Genomic DNA, 19,388 nt, shown 5'->3' with positions numbered 1-19,388 from the left:
TCTCCTCCTCCCCTGCCCCCCTCCCTCCCTCTCCTCCCTCCCTGCCCCCTCTCCTCTCCCCCTGCCCCCCATCTCCTCCCCCCTCCCCTCCTTCCCCCTCCTTCCCCCTCTCCTCTCCTTCCCCCCTCCCCTCCCCCTCTCCTCCTACCCCCCTCTCCCCTCCCCTCCTTCCCCCCTCTCCCCTCCCCTCCTTCCCCCTCTCCTCCCCCCTCCCCCCTCTCCTCCCCAACCCCCTTCCCTCTCCTCCCCCTCCCCCCTCCCCCCTTCTTCCCCTCCCCCTCCCCCCTTCTCCCCCTCCCACAACCCTTCTCCCTCTCCCCTCGCTGTCAGAAACACAGACACTGACAGACAGAGTGTGAGAGACACACACACAGACAGACAGAGAGATAGAGACACTGACAGAGACACACTGGGGGGGGCGTCCCAGCACGCTGTTGGAGGACCCCCGGTGCTGCAGTCAGTCAGTAGAAAATATTTTATTTATTGCTTTTTTAAAAAATTTTCAATTTTTTATTAATTTTTTTTGATTGGTTTATTGATGTATTTATCATTTATTATTGATGATGGCTCTTTATTTGTAAAACTGAAGTGTTTAATGTTTGTAAACTTCCCTTTAAACCCCTCCCCTCCCCATTCCCTACGCCTGATTTGTAACTTACGCCTGATTTTCTAAAGTGTAGACGTTTTTTCGAACGTACAAAAATCTTCACTTACTCCATTCTAAGTTAGTTTGGAGTAAGTTTTCACTGCCTAAACTTTGAAAACAGGCGTAAGTGGCCGGACACGTCCCCTTTTGAAAAAAAAAATTCTGCTCCAAAGTGAAACTGTTCGAACTGACTAGAACTGGAGCAAACTAAATGCCGAGAATTCAAATTTCTAAGATACTCCAAAAAAACAGGAGCAACTCAAGCCGAAACTTGGCCCCATAGAAAATAGGTGCAGGAGTAGGCCATTCTGCCCTTCGAGCCTGCACCACCATTTAATATGATCATGGCTGATCATGCAACTTCAGTACCACATTCCTGCTTTCTCGCCATACTCTTTGATCACTTTAGCCGTAAGTGCCACATCTAAATCCATTTTGAATATATCTAACGAACTGGCCTCAACAACTTTCTGTGGTAGAGAAATCGACAGGTTCACAATTCTCTGAGTGAAGAAGTTTCTCCTCATCTGGATCCTAAATAGCTTACCCCTTATCCTTAGACTGTGACCCCTGGTTCGGGACTTCCCCAGCAAAGGGAACATTCTTCCTGCATCTCACCTGTCCAATCCCATCTGAATTTTATATGTTTCTATGAGATCCCATCTCATTCTTCTAAATTCCAGTGAATATAAGCCTAGTTGATCCAGTCTTTCTTCATATGTCAGTCCTGTCATCCCGGGAATCAGTCTGGTGAACCTTCGCTGCACTCCCTCAATAGCAAGAATGTCCTTCCTCAGATTAGGAGACAAAAACTGTACACAATATTTAAGGTGTGGTCTCACCAAGGCCCTGTACAACTGCAGTAAGACCTCCCTGCTTTTATACTCAAATCCTCTCGCTATGAAGGCAACATGCCATTTCCCTTCTTCACTGCCTGCTGTACCTGCATGCCAACTTTCAATGACTGATGTACCATGACACACAGGTCTCGTTGCACCTCCCCTTTTCCTAATCTGCCGCCATTCAGATAATATTCTGCCTTCGTGTTTTTGCCCCCAAAGTGGATAAACTTACATTTATACTGCATCTGCCATGCATTTGCCCACTCACCCAACCTGTCCAAGTCACCCTGCAGCCTCTTAGCATCCTCCTGACAGCTCACACTGCCACCCACATCTGCAAACTTGGAGATATTACATTCAATTCCTTCGTCCAAATCATTAATGTATATTGTAAATAGCTGGGGCCCAGCACTGAACCTTGCGGTACCCCACTAGTCACTGCCTGCCCTTCTGAAAAGGACCCGTTTATTCCTACTCTTTGCTTCCTGTCTGCCAACTAGTTCTCTATCCATGTCAATACATTACCCCCAATACCATGTGCTTTAATTATACACACTAATCTCTTGTGTGGGACCTTGTCAAAAGCCTTTTGAAAGTCCAAATACACCATATCCAATGGTTCTCCCTTGTTCACTCTGCTCGTTACATCCTCAAAAAATTCTAGAAGATTTGTCAAGCATGATTTCCCTTTCATAAATCCATGCTGACTTGGTTCGATCCTGTCACTGCTTTCCAAATGTGCTGCTATTACGTCTTTAATAATTGATTCCAACATTTTCCCCACTACCAATGTCAGGCTAACCGGTCTATAATTCCCTGTTTTCTCTCTCCCTCCTTTTTTAAAAAGTGGGGTTACATTAGCTACCTTCCAATCCATAGGAACTGATCCAGAGTCTATAGAATGCTGGAAAATTACCACCAACGCATCCACAATTCCTAAGGCCACTTCCTTAAGTACTCTGGGATGCAGACTATCATGCCCTGGAGATTTATCAGCCTTCAATCCCATCAATTTCCCTAACACAATTTCCTGACTAATAAGGATTTCCTTCAGTTCCTCCTTCTCGCTAGACCCTCGGTCCCCGAGTATTTCCAAAAGGTTATTTGTGTCTTCCTCAGTGAAGACAGAACCAAAGTATTTGTTCAATTGGTCTGCCATTTCTTTGTTCCGCATTATAAATTCACCTGATTCTGACTGCAAGGGACCTACATTTATCTTCACTAATCTTTTTCTCTTCACGTACCTATAGAAGCTTTTGCAGTCAGCTTTTATGTTCCCTGCAAGCTTACTCTCGTACTCTATTTTCCCCCTCCTAATTAAACCTTTTGTCCTCTTCTGCTGAATTCTAAATGTCTCCAGGTCCTCAGGTTTGTTGCTTTTTCTGGCCAATTTATATGCCTCTTCCTTGGATTTAACACTATCCCTAATTTCCCTTGTTAGCCATGGTTGAGCCACCTTCCCCGTTTTATTTTTACGCCATACAGGGATGTACAATTGTTGAAGTTCATCCATGTGATCTTTAAATGCCATTGCCTATCCACCATCAACCCTTTTAGTATCATTTGCCAGTCTTTCCTAGCCAATTCACGTCTCATATCATCGAAGTTACCTTTTTTTAAGTTCGGGACCTTTGTCTCTGAATTAACTGTCACTCTCCATCTGAATGAAGAATTATACCACTCTTCCCCAAGGGGCCTCGCACAACAAGATTGCCAATTAATCCTCTCTCATTCCACAAGACCCAGTCTAGGATGGTCTGCTCTCCAGTTGGTTCCTCGACATTTTGGTCTAGAAAACCATCCCTTGTACACTCCAGGAAATCCTCCTCCACAGTATTGCTACCAGTTTGGTTAGCCCAGTCTATATGTAGATTAAAGTCACCCATGATAACTGCTGTACCTTTATTGCAGGCATCTCTAATTTACTGTTTGATGCCATCCCCAACCTCACTACCACTGTTTGGTGGTCTATACACAACTCCCACTAGCGTTTTTTGCCCTTTGGTGTTCCGCAGCTCTACCCATACAGATTCCGCATTATCCAAGCTAATGTCCTTCCTTACTATTGCATTAATCTCCTCTTTAACCAGCAACGCTACCCTACCTCCTTTTCCTTTCTGTCTATCCTTCCTGAATATTGAGTACCCCTGGATGTTGAGTTCCCAGCCTTGGTTACCCTGGAGCCGTGTCTCCGTAATCCCAATTACATCGTATCCGTTAACAGCTATCTGCGCTGATAGAGATAGAGAGAGAATGCAACGGATTGGTCTATCACCCCATTATATTCTAGTGAAGTGCCTACTGCCACTGTATGGCACAGAGATGCATCCACAACATATTGCATTTAGTTTTTTGGGGGAAGACTTACAAAATTTGTTCATATTGTAGTAAATTATCAATCTTATGAAATGTTATTGTGGAAATAATTATTTTTAACAAATGCCTGTCTGTACACTGTTCTAACTTTGTATTGATACTATTGTTTACTTTCAATATAATCAAAAATGTTTTCTTAATGTTTTTTCTATAAATCCATGAAACTCCTATGATAATTGATTTAACACAACCAGAAAATTACACAAATTATACAGTTTTTAGTCTACTCTACTTTATTAACATGTACAATACAAAGGTTCTGTATATTGCAATAACCTTGAATCTGAATTTAATAAAAACTTATGTTTTATAAACAAAGATAAAAATTGAGCTTTATGTAATTATCAACCTATTATTTCATGAAAAATTATTTAAAACATAATGGCCTAGAAATTTAGACATGAACATTTTTGGAGGTGCGAAGTGGCCGAATTTTAAAAGAAATCCTGGGGCCGAAATTGATCAACTTACCGCCCACTGCCACCGAATGCCGCCCACTGCCACCGAATGCCGCCCACTGCCACCGAATGCCGCCCACTGCCACCGAATGCCGCCCACTGCCACTGACATTTCTCTACAACATCTGCCCAGTGCCACTTTCGATGTGGCCTGGAGCAGGCGGGAGGGGAGAACCACTGGAAAGCACCAGCCGACGTCAGTAGACGGCCAAGTGGCGTAAGTAGACTCCCGCCCGCTGAGATGTCAGATTGGTGCGGGCAGGAGTCGGCAGCAGAATTGGGGTGGACTGCTGGCTGGAGGCTGGTCTGTCTCCGACGATAAGTAGAAAGGTGGTGGAAAAAAGGTTAGTGACGTTTTTTTTTGTTTTTGCAACAGCGGCTTACCTTGACGGAGTCCCGAAGGTCTTCCGATAGTTTTTTAATTTTTTGTGAATGATTTTTATTTTTAGGTCTTCGGACCCTTCATGGCCCTGACTCCATCTCAGCGGCACTTGGGCGGCAAGCACCTCTGCCGCGAGAATGTGAGCTCCCGCCGGCTGCCGCCCAGATTGGCAGCGTAAGTCCCTCATTTGCCACCTGCCGACATTCGAGGGACCTTCTTCATGAATATCCCGCCGAAAGTACCGTCGGGTACCTCAGCGGCCATCTGGGCGGCACTTGGGCAGGTGGAGGCCTTGACCAAATTCGGCCCCCCTGTCTTTGCACAGGTGGCTATCTAACTGAAGGCAATCAAAATCTGCATGGACAGGGCAGGTGCAGCGTTAACTACTTTTTTAAGAAAAACTCAGCAGGCCAAGAATCCTGTCTGAAATTGCCACAGATGTACAGCTTCAAATACAGGGCACTATTCAAAAAAGAGCAGAGGAGTTCTCCCTGGTGTCCTGGTCAATATTTATCTCTCAACCAACATCACTAAAACAGATTATCTGATCATTATCTCATTGCTGTTTGTGGGACCTTGCTACGCAAAAATTAGCTGCCACATTTCCTATAGTATAACTACAAAGGTACTTCAAAAGTACTTCATTGGCTACAACACGCTTTAGGACATCTTGGGGTCGCGAAAGGTGCTGTATAAATGCAAGTTCTTACCTTTTATTTCATTCTGTTCATGACACCAGGACCTGAGGGTTCAATTCACTTTTTTTTCCCAGACATACTGAGGATATAAGATGCTATACAAATGCAAGTTCTTTGGGGGCGAAATTGCCCTTTTTTATAGCCGCATTAGCATTTCCGGGGAGGGCGCTAATGGGGCGCAACGAGGTTAGCGCCCGGGGAAAAGGTTCGATAGCACCTCCATGGAAATTGCCCCAGATATCTGAGGGCATTGTGTCATTAGCGCCATGCGCCACAATTTTTGCCCCGGGCTGGTGAATGCACGACAATGACATAATCGCCGTGTGCACCAACCCCTCACTGCCCCACGTCGACCTCTTTGCGTCCCATGGGGAAAATTGCCCCGGGGGGCGACAAGGATGGTGGCAGACATCCGCCGTCGGGGCGCCTCTTAAAGGGGAGGCCGTTTGTGGGCCGCCATATCTTTCTATTGGCCGACTCCTCTGTCAGCCTAACAATAGCGGCCCGTAACGCGGTCATTTTGGGTGCCGGGCTGTTGGTCCAGTGGCGGCGCCAAAGGGACTGCAGAGCGTGCAGCAGCTCTCCCCTTTAACTGAAAGGGAGGGCCGTTCTGCCGTGTTCGTGCTATGCGTAGCGCTGACATTGCTGGTGAGGCGCTGGGCTCTGGAGCGCAGTGCTCAACTCCGATAGCGTTCCGCCTCCGTTGAGGGGCGGAAAGGCTGAATTCCGCGCAGGGTGTGGAACTTCCCGCCGGGCAATAAATGTCCCGGCCCCAGAAGGTAATTGCCTCCAAATGGTGTGCGGGCAATTTTGCCCCCTTTATTTCTTATCTCAATTGAAAACACTACCTGCTGCTTGATGCTGATGCCCTTTATAGCAGATAAAGAGAACTGTTTTCTCAGGAAGGACACTGTTTTGTGGATATTTGTGCATTTAAATAGATGTACACATTTAAAGGGAAATTTAAAATTTGGTTGCTAACTGTTTTTCTAATGACATTTCTACAGCCAATCCAGAGGACAGTCAAGCAACAAATCACAATCCTAAGTTTTGTATTGCAAAAGAAAATCAGTAGTCAATAGTTAATGCATTTTGAAAATGAGAAAGCTGGTTTTTATGTATTTTCACAACCTCAAACTGCAATTTATCTTACAACCAAAGCATTCCATTCTTGAATTAGCAAATGCAATGAATATTTAATAGCTTACCTTCTAACCCTTTATGTTTCATGAAGCACATTCGCTACATTTTACAATTTAAAAAAAGTTAGACCAACCAAAGAGTAGAACAGGAAATGACTACTACTGACTGCAGCTTACTAAATCCAGAAATAGTCTGCAATAAACCAAATGAATAATGTATTGTGTGTAATCACAACATTACATGATTGTACAAAATAATATCTACAGTATGGAATGCTTTACAAGGTTCAATCAATTTGGTGGCAGTGTTTCAGCAAATAATTTATCACGGTATACCTCAAAGTCTGTACAAGGCTTTTCCACTGTTCATTTCTTATTAATTAAATTTTTATTCTGAGTACTGATAGAATTGAAAAAAAAATTAATAAAAAAAACTGGGTTACCATCGATGGGGAAATTGCAGGCTTGTAAGAAAAATCTGAAGGTTTTTAGATGATGCCAATGAAAAACAATCCAACCATATTTGGAAGGGTTTAGATAAAAGAGACATTGGGCCCAAATTTCCCCATGAGTTGCACTGTTTTTTTTGGTGTAACTTGATTTTTCTGGTGTATCTTTTTAGTTGAAAATATGACCATTTAATTTGCGCCAGTGTAAGTGAGTTAGTTAGGTTTTTTGTTAGGTCAGTTTTTTTTTTCCCAAAGGGGGGCGTTCCCAGTCACTTACACCATTTATGCCAATTTGGCCAGAAAAAAGTTGCACTAAACGAACATAGGGCGGCGTATGTGTCCACTTTTGTCTGCACAGAAAGACCTTACTTACAGTTAAGGAATCGGCGCAAGTAATTACATTTAAAGCACCACCAAGCACCAAACAAAGCACAAAAATAAGCAATTCATTAATAAAATAGAAGGAACACTGCACCTAAAGCACCAAGACCAAACTAATAAGCAATCAATAATAACAAATAAAAAAACAGAAGTAACCCTGCACCTAAAGCACCAAAATCAATCAGTAAATAATAAAAAATAGAAATCCTACCTTAGAAACATAGAAAATAGGTGCAGGAGTAGGCCATTCGACCCTTCGAGCCTGCACCATCATTCAATAAGATCATGGCTGATCATTCACCTCAGTACCCCTTTCCTGCTTTCTCTCCATACCTCTTGATCCCTTCAGCTGTAAGGGCCATATCTAACTCCCTCTTGAATATATCCAACGAACTGGCATTAACAACTCTCTGCGGTAGAGAATTCCACAGGTTAACAACTGAGTGAAGTTTCTCCTCATCTCAGTCCTTAGACTGTGTCCCCTGGTTGTGGACTTCCCCAACATCGGGAACATTCTTCCTGCATCTAACCTGTCCTGTCAGAATTTTATATGTTTCTATGAAATCCCCTCTCATCCTTCTAAACTCCAGTGAATAAAGGCCCAGTCGATCCAGTCTCTCCTTATATGTCAGTCCAGCCATCCTGGGAATCAGTCTGGTGAACCTTTGCAGCACTCCCTCAATAGCAAGAACATCCTTCCTCAGACTAGGAGACCAAAACTCAACACAATATTCCAGGTGAGGCCTCACCAAGGCCCGGTACAACTGCAGTAAGACCTCCCTGCTCTTATACTCAAATCCCCTAGCTATGAAGGCCAAAATACCATTTGCCTTCTTCACCGCCTGCTGTACCTGCATGCCAACTTTCAATGACTGATGCACCATGAAACCCAGGTCTCGTTGTACCTCCCCTTTTCCTAATCTGCCGCCATTCAGATAATATTCTGCCTTCGTGTTTTTGCCCCCAAAGTGGATAACCTCACATTTATCCACATTATACTGCATCTGCTATGCATTTGCCCACTCACCTAACCTGTCCAAGTCACCCTGCAGCCTCTTAGCGTCCTCCTCACGGCTCACACCGCCAGCTTAGTGTCAGCTGCAAGCTTGGAGATATTACACTCAATTCCTTAAGCTAAATCATTAATGTATATTGTAAATAGCTGGGGTCCCAGCACTGAGCCCTGCGACACCCCACTAGTCACTGCCCGCCATTCTGAAAAGGACCCATTTATCCCGACTTTCTGCTTCCTGTCTGCCAACCAGTTCTCTATCCATGTCATTACATTACCCCCAATACCATGTGCTTTGATTTTGCACACCAATCTTTTGTGTGGGACCTTGTCAAAAGCCTTTTGAAAGTCCAAATACACCACATCCACTGGTTCTCCCTCATCCACTCTACTAGTTACATCCTCAAAAAAGTCCAGAAGATTTGTCAAGCATGATTTCCTTTTCATAAATCCATGCTGACTTGGACCGATCATGTCACTGCTTTCCAAATGAGCTGCTATTTCATCTTTAATAATTGATTCCAACGTTTTCACCACTACTGATGTCAGACTAACCGGTCTTAATTACCCGTTTTCTCTCTCCCACCCTTTTTAAAAAGTGGTGTTACATTAACTATCCTCCAGTCCATAGGAACTGATCCAGAGTCGATAGACTGTTGGAAAATGATCACCAATGCATCCACTATTTCTAGGGCCACCTTCCTGAAGTACTCTGGGATGCAGATTATCAGGCCTCGGGGATTTATCGGCCTTCAATCCCATCAATTTCCCTAACACAATTTCCCGCCTAATAAGGATTTCCTTCAACTCCTCCTTCTCACTAGACCCTCGGTCCTCTAGTATTTCCGGAAGGTTATTTGTGTCTTCCTTCATGAAGACAGAACCAAAGTATTTGTTCAACTAGTCTGCCATTTCTTTGTTCCCCATTATAAATTCACCTGAATCTGACTGCAAGGGACTTACATTTGTCTTCACTAATCTTTTTCTCTTCACATTTCTATAGAAGCGTTTGCAGTCAGTTTTTATGTCCCCGGCAAGCATTCTCTCCTACTCTATTTTCCCCCTCCTGATTAAACCCTTTGTTCTCCTCTGCTGAATTCTAAATTTCTCCCAGTCCTCAGGTTTGCTGCACTTTCTGGCCAATTTATATGCCTCTTCCTTGGATTTAACACTATCCTTCATTTCCCTTGTTAGCCATGGTTGAGACATCGTCCCCGTTTTATTTTTACTCCAGACAGGGATGTACAATTGTTGAAGTTCATCCATGTGATCTTTAAATGTTTGCCATTGCCTATCCACCACCAACCTTATAAGTATCATTTGCCAGTCTCTGAATTAACTGTGTCACTCTCCATCTTAATAAAAAATTCTACCATATTATAGTCACTTTTCCCCAAGGGGCCTCGCATGACAAGATTGTTAATTAGTCCTTTCCCATTACACATCACCCAGTCTAGGATGGCCAGCCCTCTAGTTGGTTCCTCAACATATTGGTCGAGAAAACCATACCTAATACGCACCAGGAAATCCTCCTCCACTGTATTGCTACCAGTTTGGTTAGCCCAATCTATATGTAGACTAAAGTCGCCCATGATAACTGCTGTACCTTTATTGCATGCATCCCTAATTCCTTGTTTGATGCCATCCCCAACCTCCCTACTACTGTTTGGTGGTCTGTACACAACTCCCACTAGTGTTTTCTGCCCTTTGGTATTCCACAGCTCCACCCATACAGATTCCACATCATCCAAGCTAATGTCCCTCCTTACTATTGCGTTAATTTCCTCTTTAACCAGCAATGCTACCCCAGCTCCTTTTCCTTTCTGTCTATCCTTCCTGAATGTTGAATACCCCTGGATGTTGAGTTCCCAGCCTTGGTCACCCTGGAGCCATGTCTACGTGATGCCAATTATAACATATTAATTCATTGTTGCCTGTGCAGTTAATTCGTCCACTTTATTAAGAATACTCCTCGCATTGAGGCACAGAGCCTTCAAGGCTTGTCTTTTTAACACTCGTTGCCCCTTTAGAATTTTGCTGTAATGCTGCAACACACTAGTACGGAAGGACATTCGCGTGGACGATGTGGAATCTATATGGGTAGAGAGCAGGCCATCCTAGACTGGATCTTATGTAACAAGAGAGGATTAATTAGCAATCTGGTCGTGAGAGACCGCTTGGGGAAGAGTGACCATAATATGGTAGAATTCTTCATGAAGATGGAGAGTGACACAGTTAATTCAGAGACTAAGGTCCTGAACTTAAAGAAAGGAAACTTCGACGGTATGAGATGTGAATTAGCTAGGATAGACTGGCGAATGATACATAAAGGGTTGACGGTGGATAGGCAATGGCAGACATTTAAAGAACACATGGATGAACTTCAACAATTGTACATCCCTGCCTGGAGTAAAAATAAAAAAGGGAAGGTGGCTCAACCGCGGCTAACAAGGGAAATTAGGGAAAGTGTTAAATCCAAGGAAGAGGCAGATAAATTGGCCAGAAAATGCAGCAAAACTGAGGACTGGGAGAAATTTAAAATTCAGCAGAGGAGGACTAAGGTTTTAATTAGGAGGGGGAAAATAGAGTATGAGAGTATGAGAAGCTTACAGGGAACATAAAAAACTGACTGCAAAAGCTTCTATAGCTATGTGAAGAGAAAAAGATTAGTGAAGACTAATGTAGGTCCCTTGCAGTCAGAATCAGGTGAATTCATAATGGGGAACAAGGAAATGGCAAACCAATTGAACAAATACTTTGGTTCTGTCTTCACTAAGGAAGGCACGAATAACCCACGAAAATACTAGGGGACCGAGGATCTAGCGAGAAGGGGGAACTGAGGGAAATCCTTATTAGTCAGGAAATGGTGTTCGGAAAATTGATGGGTCTGAAGGCCGATAAATCTCCAGGGCCTGATGGTCTGCATCTCAGAGTACTTAAGGAAGTGGCCCTAGAAATAGTAGATGCATTGGTGGTCATTTTCCAACATTCCATGGGCTCTAGATCAGTTCCTATGGATTGGAGGGTAGCTAATGTAACCCCACTTTTATAAAAGGGAGGGAGAGAGAAAACAGGGAATTATAGACTGGTTAGCCTGACATCGGTGGTGGGGAAAATGTTGGAGTCAATTATTAAAGATATAATAGCAGCGCATTTGGAAAGCAGTGACAGGACCGGTCCAAGTCAGCATGGATTTATGAAAGGGAAATCATGCTTGACAAATCTTCTAGAATTTTTTTAAGGATGTAACTAGTAGAGTGGATAAGGGAGAACCAGTAGATGTGGTGTATTTGGACTTTCAAAAGGCTTTTGACAAGGTCCCACACAAGAGATTAGTGTGCAAAATTAAGGTACATGATATTGGGGGTAATGTATTGACGTGGATAGAGAACTGGTTGGCAGACAGGAAGCAAAGAGTGGAAATAAACGGGTCCTTTTCAGAATGGCAGGCAATGACTAGTGGGGTGCCGCAAGGTTCAGTGCTGGGACCCCAGCTATTTACAATACACATTAATGATTTAGACGAAGGAATTGAATGTAGTATCTCCAAGTTTGCAGATGACACTAAGCTGGGTGGCAGTACAAGCTGCGAGAAGGATGCTAAGAGGCTGCAGGGTGATTTGGACAGGTTAGGTGAATGGGCAAATGCGTGGCAAATGCAGTATAATGTAGATAAATGTGAGGTTATCCACTTTGGTGGCACAAACAGGAAGGCAGATTATTATCTGAATGGTGACAGATTCGTAAAAGGGGAGGTGCAACGAGACCTGGGTGTCATGGTACATCAGTCATTGAAGGTAGGCATGCAGGTACAGCAGGCGGTGAAGAAAGCAAATGACATGCTGGCCTTCATAGAGAGGGGATTTGAGTATTGGAGCAGGGAGGTCTTGCTGCAGTTGTACAGGGCCTTGGTGAGACCAGACCTTGAGTATTGTGAGCAGTTTTGGTCTCCTAATCTGAGGAAGGACATGCTTGCTATTGAGGAAGTCCAGCGCAGGTTCACCAGACTGATTCCCGGGATGGTAGGACTGACATATGAGGAAAGACTGGATCGGCTAGGCTTATACTCACTGGAATTTAGAAGAATGAGAAGGGATCTCATAGAAACGTATAAAATTCTGACGGGACTGGACAGGTTAGATGCAGGAAGAATGTTCCCGATGTTGGAAAAGTCCACAACCAGGGGACACAGTCTAAGAATAAGGGGTAAGCCATATAGGACTGAGATGAGGAGAAATTTTTTCACCTAGAGAGTTGTGAACCTGTGGAATTCTCTGCCACAGAAAGTTGTTGAGTCCAGTTCTTTGGACATATTCAAAAGGGAGTTAGATGTGGCCCTAATGGCTAAAGGGATCGGGAGGTATGGAGAGAAGGCTCGGGTGGGGTACTGAGGTTGAATGATCAGCCATGATCATATTGAAAGGTGGTGCAGGCTCGAAGGCCATAATGTTTCTATGTTTCTATGGATGCCAGAGCAGACAGATATTCCTAGTGCTCACCAATGCCAAGGTGCAAATTACAGGAAATACATTGGATAATGTAAATTCTTTATTTGCGTCGGATTACGATATGCCCATCCATAGTTGGTGGGGTAGCTCCCAAAGAATTTACTCCCACATTATAGTAGGGAGCCAGAGTAACTCAAGCAGAAAATCTTGCCCTATATATCATAAAGAAAATCATAATTGGAGTTGCAATACTATGGATGCCAAATTCCCAATCTTAGCCATGATATGGGATAAAGGCACAGAGACCAAATGCACAGGGAGGGAGGGGGAAATTTGAGGGCAGGCTGCCCTGGGCTACTCACGTTTGACTATTAGTGGCCAGCATGGTACAGAATTAGTAAAAACCTTAGATTATGTCACGGTCCTGCATTTTCTGCAGGGAGAAAATCAAAAGTAAAATGTTTGGGGTGTGGGCAGCAGAGAAGGAAAGAAAAAAAATCTAATGGGGTAATTTTTAAACTTTGTTTTTTAAGTTATACTAGAATCCACTGTTGCGAGCCCTATGTATATGTAGATTCACAGAAGTCATTTTTACCTTCACCGCCTAAATAATAATCTGCCAAAGCAGATCACCTGCCCTTGGTAGATTCTACCCAATTTCCATTCCATTGATTTCAAAATCGGGTAGGTTCTACAACAGGCAAGTGATCTGCTCCGCCAGGTTACCACTCGGGCAGTGGCGGTAAAAATTTACCGTGTGAAGTCTATTTTGAATAGGAACCGCCATTCCCCGGGATTTATAATTGGTGTTAGCCCAATTTTTTCGTGATTAGAGAGGTACTAAACAACCTGGCTGAAAAATATTCTGATTTTTGCTCCTGGCAAAAACAGATTGAGTACTTGCATCAAGCTGTTTATGTCACCATCATGTGAATCTCTTGCTCTGTAGCCCAAACCAACATTGAAAGAGCAGTGGAGGTTTTATTCTAAACTACCCAAATTAATACCTCCATGCTTTTACATATGAGCATAAGAAATAGGAGCAGAACTCAGCCATTTGGCCCCTTGAGCCTGCTGCGCCATTCAATAAGATCATGGCTGATGTTCTACCGCAACTCCACGCCTGCACTATCCCCATATCCCTTAATTCCCTTAATATCCAAAAATCTATCGACCTCTGTCTTGAATATACTCAACGACTGAGCATCCACAGCTCTGTGGTGTAGATAATTCCAAAGATTCACCACTCTGAGTGAAGAAATTTCTCCTAATCTCAGTCCTAAATAGCTAACCCCTTATTCTGAGACTGTGACCCCTGGTTCCAGAATCCCCAGCAAGGGGAAACATCCTCCCTGAATCTACCCTGTCAAGCCCTGTAAGAATTTTGTATGTTTCAATTGGATCACTTCTCATTCTTCTGAACTCGTGGATATAAGAACATAAGAAATAGGAACAGGAGTAGGCCATATGGCCCCTCGAGCCTGCTCTGCCATTCAACAAGATCATGGCTGATCTGATCATGGACTCAGCTCCACCTCCCTGCCTGCTCCCCACAACCCCCATCCCCTTAAGAAACTGTCTATTTCTGTCAAATTTATTCAATATCCCAGCTTCCACAGCTCTCTGAGGCAGCGAATTCCACAAATTTACAACCCTCTGAGAAAATAAATTTCTCCTCATCTCTGTTTTAAATGGGCGGCCCCTTATTTTAAGATCATGCCCTCTAGTCTAGTCTCCCCATCAGTGGAAACATCTTCTCTGCATCCACCTTGTCAAGCCCCTCATAATCTGATACGTTGCGATAAGATCACCTCTCATTCTTCTGAATTCCAATGAGTAGAGGCCCAACCTACTCAACCTTTCCTCATAAGTCAACTGCCTCATCCCTGGAATCAACCTAGTGAACCTTCTCAGAACTATTGGCCTAGTCTACTCAATCTCTCTTCATAGGACAATCCCCCCATCCCAGGAATCAGTGTGGTGAACCTTCGTTGCATGCCCTCCATGGCAAGTATATCCTTCCTTAGGCAAGACCAAAACTGTACACAATACTCCACATGTGGTCTCACCAGAGCCCTCATTATCATCATAGGCAGTCCCTCGGAATCGAGGAAGACTTGCTTCCACTCTTAAAATGAGTTCTTAGGTGGCTGAACAGTCCAATACGAGAGCCACAGACTCTGTCACAGGTGTAATCATTGAGGGAAGGGGTGGGTGGGACAGGTTTGCCGCATGCTCTTTCCGCTGCCTGTGCTTGATTTCTGCATGCTCTCGGCGAGGTACTCAGCGCCCTCCCGGATGCACTTCCTCCACTTAGGGCGATCTTTGGCCAGGGACTCCCAGGTGTCAGTGGGGAGGTCACACTTTATCAGGAAGATTTTGAGGGTGTCCTTGTAACACTTCCACTGCCCACCTTTGGCTCGTTTGCCGTGAAGGAGTTCTGAGTAGAGCACTTGCTTTGGGAGTCTCGAGTCTGGCATGCGAACTATGTGGCCTGCCCAGTGGAACTGATCAAGTGTAGTCAGTGCTTCAATGCTGGGGATGTTGGCCTGGACCAGGACGCTAATGTTGGTGTGTCTGTCCTCCCAGGGGATTTGTAGGATCTTGCAGAGACATCGTTGGTGGTATTTCTCCAGAGACTTGAGGTGTCTACTGTACATGGTCCATATCTCTAAGCCATACAGGAGGGCGGGTATTACTACCTCCCTGTAGACCATGAGCTTGGTGGCAGTTTTGAGGGACTGGTTTTCAAATACGCTTTTCCTCAGGCGGCCACAGGCTGCACTGGAGGCCGTGTTGGATCTCGTCGTCAATGCCTGCACTTGTTGATAGGAGGCTCCCGAGATATGGGAAGTGGTCCACGTTGTCCAGGGCCGCGCCATGGATCTTGATGACTGGGGGGGCAGTGCTGTGCGGCGAGGACAGGCTGGTAGAGGACCTTTGTCTTACTGATGTTTAGCGTAAGGCCCATGCTTTTGTATGCCTCAGTAAATACGTCGACTATGTCCTGGAATTCAGCCTCTGTATGTGTGCAGACACAGGCGTCATCCGCGTACTGTAGCTTGACGACTGAGATTGGGGTGGTCTTGGACCTGGAGACGGCGAAGGTTGAACAGGTTCCCACTGGTTCTGTATTTTAGTTCCACTCCAGCGGGGAGCTTGTTGACTGTGAGGTGGAGCATGGCGGCGAAGAAGATTGAGAAGAGGGTTGGGGCGATGACGCAGCCCTGTTTGACCCCGGTCCGGACGTGGATTGGGTCTCTGATGGATCCGTTGGTAAGGATCACAGCCTGCATGTCATCGTGGAGCAGGCAGAGGATGTTGACGAACTTTTGAGGGCATCCAAAACGGAGGAAGATGCTCCATGGACCCTCGCGGTTGACAGTGTCAACGGCCCTTGTAAGGTTGAAGAAGGCCATGTAGGGGCTGGCGCTGTTCCCTGCATTTTTCTTGTAGCTGTCGCGCTGCAAAAGTCATGTCCGTTGTGCCCAGTGGGGTATGAAATCCGCACTGTGACTCCGGGAGGAGCTCCTCGGCTACAGGAAGAAGACGGTTCAGGAGGACTCTAGCAACGACTTTCCCAGTGGCTGATAACAGTTGCCGCAGTCGGACTTGTCCCCTTTTTTAAAGATGATCATGATCACTGCATCTCTAAGATCTCCCGACATGCTCTCCTCCCTCCAGATGAGAGAGATGAGGTCATGTATTCGCGCCAACATTGCCTCTCCGCCATACTTCAGTGCCTCAGCAGGGATTCCATCCGCACCTGTAGCCTTGTTGTTTTTAAGCTGTCTTATGACTTTTTCTACCTCGTGCAATGTTGGGGTCTTACTGAGGTGGTGGCGGGTAGCATGCTGCAGGATGGAGTCGAGAACACTGGAGTCAAAGGCAGAGTCTCGATTGAGGAGATCTTCGAAGTGCTCCTTCCAGCAGGCCCTAACTGCCTCGGTGTCCTTGATGAGTATTTCCCCGTTCTTGGCCAGCAGTGGGGTGGGGCCTTGGGTGTTTGGACCGTAAGTGGCCTTAATTGCGATGAAGAAGCCTCACACAATGATGCATAATGATGATCGCTGGGGTGGCAGCTCTCGAGGAAGCTCCCTTACTAAACAACTCTCACCCTCTATCAGCAACTTCCCACCCTCAACCTCCCCACTCCCGCTGTCTAAACTTCCCCTAGCCCTAATAAACCCTAATAGGGAGTCCTAAACACCAGAGCCCTATATAATTGCAGTAAAACATTTTTACTCTTATACTCAAATCCTCTTGTAATAAAGGCCAGCATACCATTTGCTTTCTTAATTGCTTGCTGCACCTGCATGTTAACTTTCAGTGATTCGTGTACAAGGACATCTAAAAGAGTTTCGTGTACAAGGACATCCAGGTTCTTCTGAACAACAATATTTCCCAATCTCTCATTATTTAAAAAATACTCTGCTTTTCTATTTTTCCTTCTCATTTCTCCACATTAGATTCCATTTGCCATGTTCTTACCCACTCATTTAGCCTGTCTATATCCCCTTGAAGCCTCTTTGCATCCTGCTCCCAACTTACATTCCCACCGAGCTTTGTATCATCAGCAAACTTGGATTATATTACAATTGGTCCCCTGATCCAAATCATTGATATAGATTGTAAATAGCTGAGGCCCAAGCACTGATCCTTGCAGTACCCCACTAGTTACAGCCTGCCAACCTGAAAATGTCCCGTTTATTCCTACTCTGTTTTCTGTCCATTAACCAATCCTCAATTCATGCTAGTACATTACTCCCAATCCCACGAGCCCTAATTTTGTTTAATAACCTCTTGTGTGGCACCTTATCAAATGCCTTCTGAAAATCCAAATACACCACATCCGCTGGTTCCCCCTTATCTATTCTGCTATTTACAACCTCAAAAAACTCTAACAGATTCGTCAAACATGATTTCCCTTTCATAAATCCGTGTTGACTCTGCCCAATCCTATTATTATTTTCTAAGTGCCCTGTTACCAAGTCCTTAATAAATAGATTCCAACATTTTCACTTTTTAACTTGACCAGTTTTTATGAATCAGCTGCAAGTTTTTAAACTGCAAATCTGTAGCTGCACTATACACAAGAGTAATAGAGGCCAATTCCACACACACGTGGCTTCTCATGCTACAGCAAGTACATCATGAATGTACTACTTATAATGACAGTGTACATGGTAAAGCTCTGCCTAGCGCACAGCGACTAATGCAGTTCACTGGTATGACAATTCACTGTTCCTGTAAACCGATTAAGTTCAATGTCAATTGCAAATCATTTTTTTGCAAATGAATAAAGCTTTAAGTTGAATCTATATTGATGAGATTTTGCAGCTACTAATCACCTTCAGTTACAGACACAGAAAAAAGGTGTTGGAGTATTTAGCTGTGAGCCCTCACTACAAATCATTTAAACGTTAACTTAATTCAATTTTAACTTTATACTAGCTAAGACTATTTGCCAAGAATTGTTCATTGCACTCAGGTGCAGGGTCAGTGAATGGTTAACAGTATATATCATCACGCCACCCCGCACCCCTCGCCTCCGTCACAGCTCAACAGTTTCAATAACATTTGAATGAGGCTCTTTCCTTATTTAATACAGCCCAATATATTTTAGCTGAATAAACTTGCCAACAAATTAAAAAATGTAATTTGTTTGTACTGATTGTCTATGCAGCAAATTAAACTGAGTTTGTGTAATTATGACGGTATAGTTGGAGGGTTTTTTGAAGGGTGAGTTTATTGTCATCAGCATCATAGGCAGTCCATTATGTAGAAGTGAGAAATTTTAAAACTTATAAATTAAAGTTACTGAATCCTACCTTTAGGTCACTGCCAGGCAAGGTGCCCACTCCATTTTTCCATTCCATGGCACTATATATATCAAAGTCCTGCACATCAGCGGCACTGCTTGATTCAGCTTCTTCATCTATTCTTTCAATTTTGATTGGTACAGCCTGGCAGCCTTTTTCTTCAGACATCTTTCTCCCACCTTCTGAATTGCTTACTTAAAGGTCATAGGGAAATAAAGGAAGGAATCATTACAAACTCCTCATCAAGCCATCTTCATTTTGTTGAATTTCTTTAAATAAAAAGGACTGAACATTTGTAATACTTTAATCATACTGCTGAATTATTTTTGATGCAGGAATACAATTAGAATGAAGCAAAACATGCTTATGGACATACAGATGTACTGTAATAACTACTGCTTTGATTTACAACACTCAGATTAACTAGTACAGGTTGAACCTCCCTTAGCCGGGACTCCCTTATCCGGCACCACCCCTCATCCAGCACTATTCTCGGCCACCGGGTGGCGTATGCGCAGAACACCAACATGAACAATTTGAAGTCCTTCCTCGCTGCCAACTCCCACAAGCGCTGGCCTGACCCCGCGATCCACCGCCCCTCACACCCACAATCTCTCTGCCGCACTCCCAGCCCCAAGCCAGCCAGCCCTGATATTCCCTTGCTCAGAACCTGTACCATCCAATTTAACGTGACCTCCACTCATCCAGCAAAATCCCTTATCCGGCAAAATC

At 44.3% G+C, this 19,388-nt stretch overlaps 1 protein-coding gene across 4 annotated transcripts in view; it reads right to left on the bottom strand.

Moving 5' to 3' along the window:
- Positions 1–19,388, bottom strand: part of LOC139273836 (lethal(3)malignant brain tumor-like protein 4) — a 563,891-nt gene that overhangs the window by 524,949 nt on the left and 19,554 nt on the right. For all 4 annotated transcript variants that reach the window (XM_070890916.1, XM_070890932.1, XM_070890926.1 and 1 more), the window contains exon 3: positions 18,666–18,850. In XM_070890916.1, the coding sequence (XP_070747017.1) occupies positions 18,666–18,850 (185 nt within the window). The remainder of the gene's footprint in view (positions 1–18,665; positions 18,851–19,388) is intronic.

The sequence above is a fragment of the Pristiophorus japonicus genome, chromosome 1 (genome assembly GCF_044704955.1).
Source record: "Pristiophorus japonicus isolate sPriJap1 chromosome 1, sPriJap1.hap1, whole genome shotgun sequence".
NCBI classification, from domain to species: domain Eukaryota; kingdom Metazoa; phylum Chordata; class Chondrichthyes; family Pristiophoridae; genus Pristiophorus; species Pristiophorus japonicus.
The sequence above is the reverse complement of the archived record's forward strand: the minus strand, read 5'-3'. Positions and strand labels throughout refer to the sequence as shown.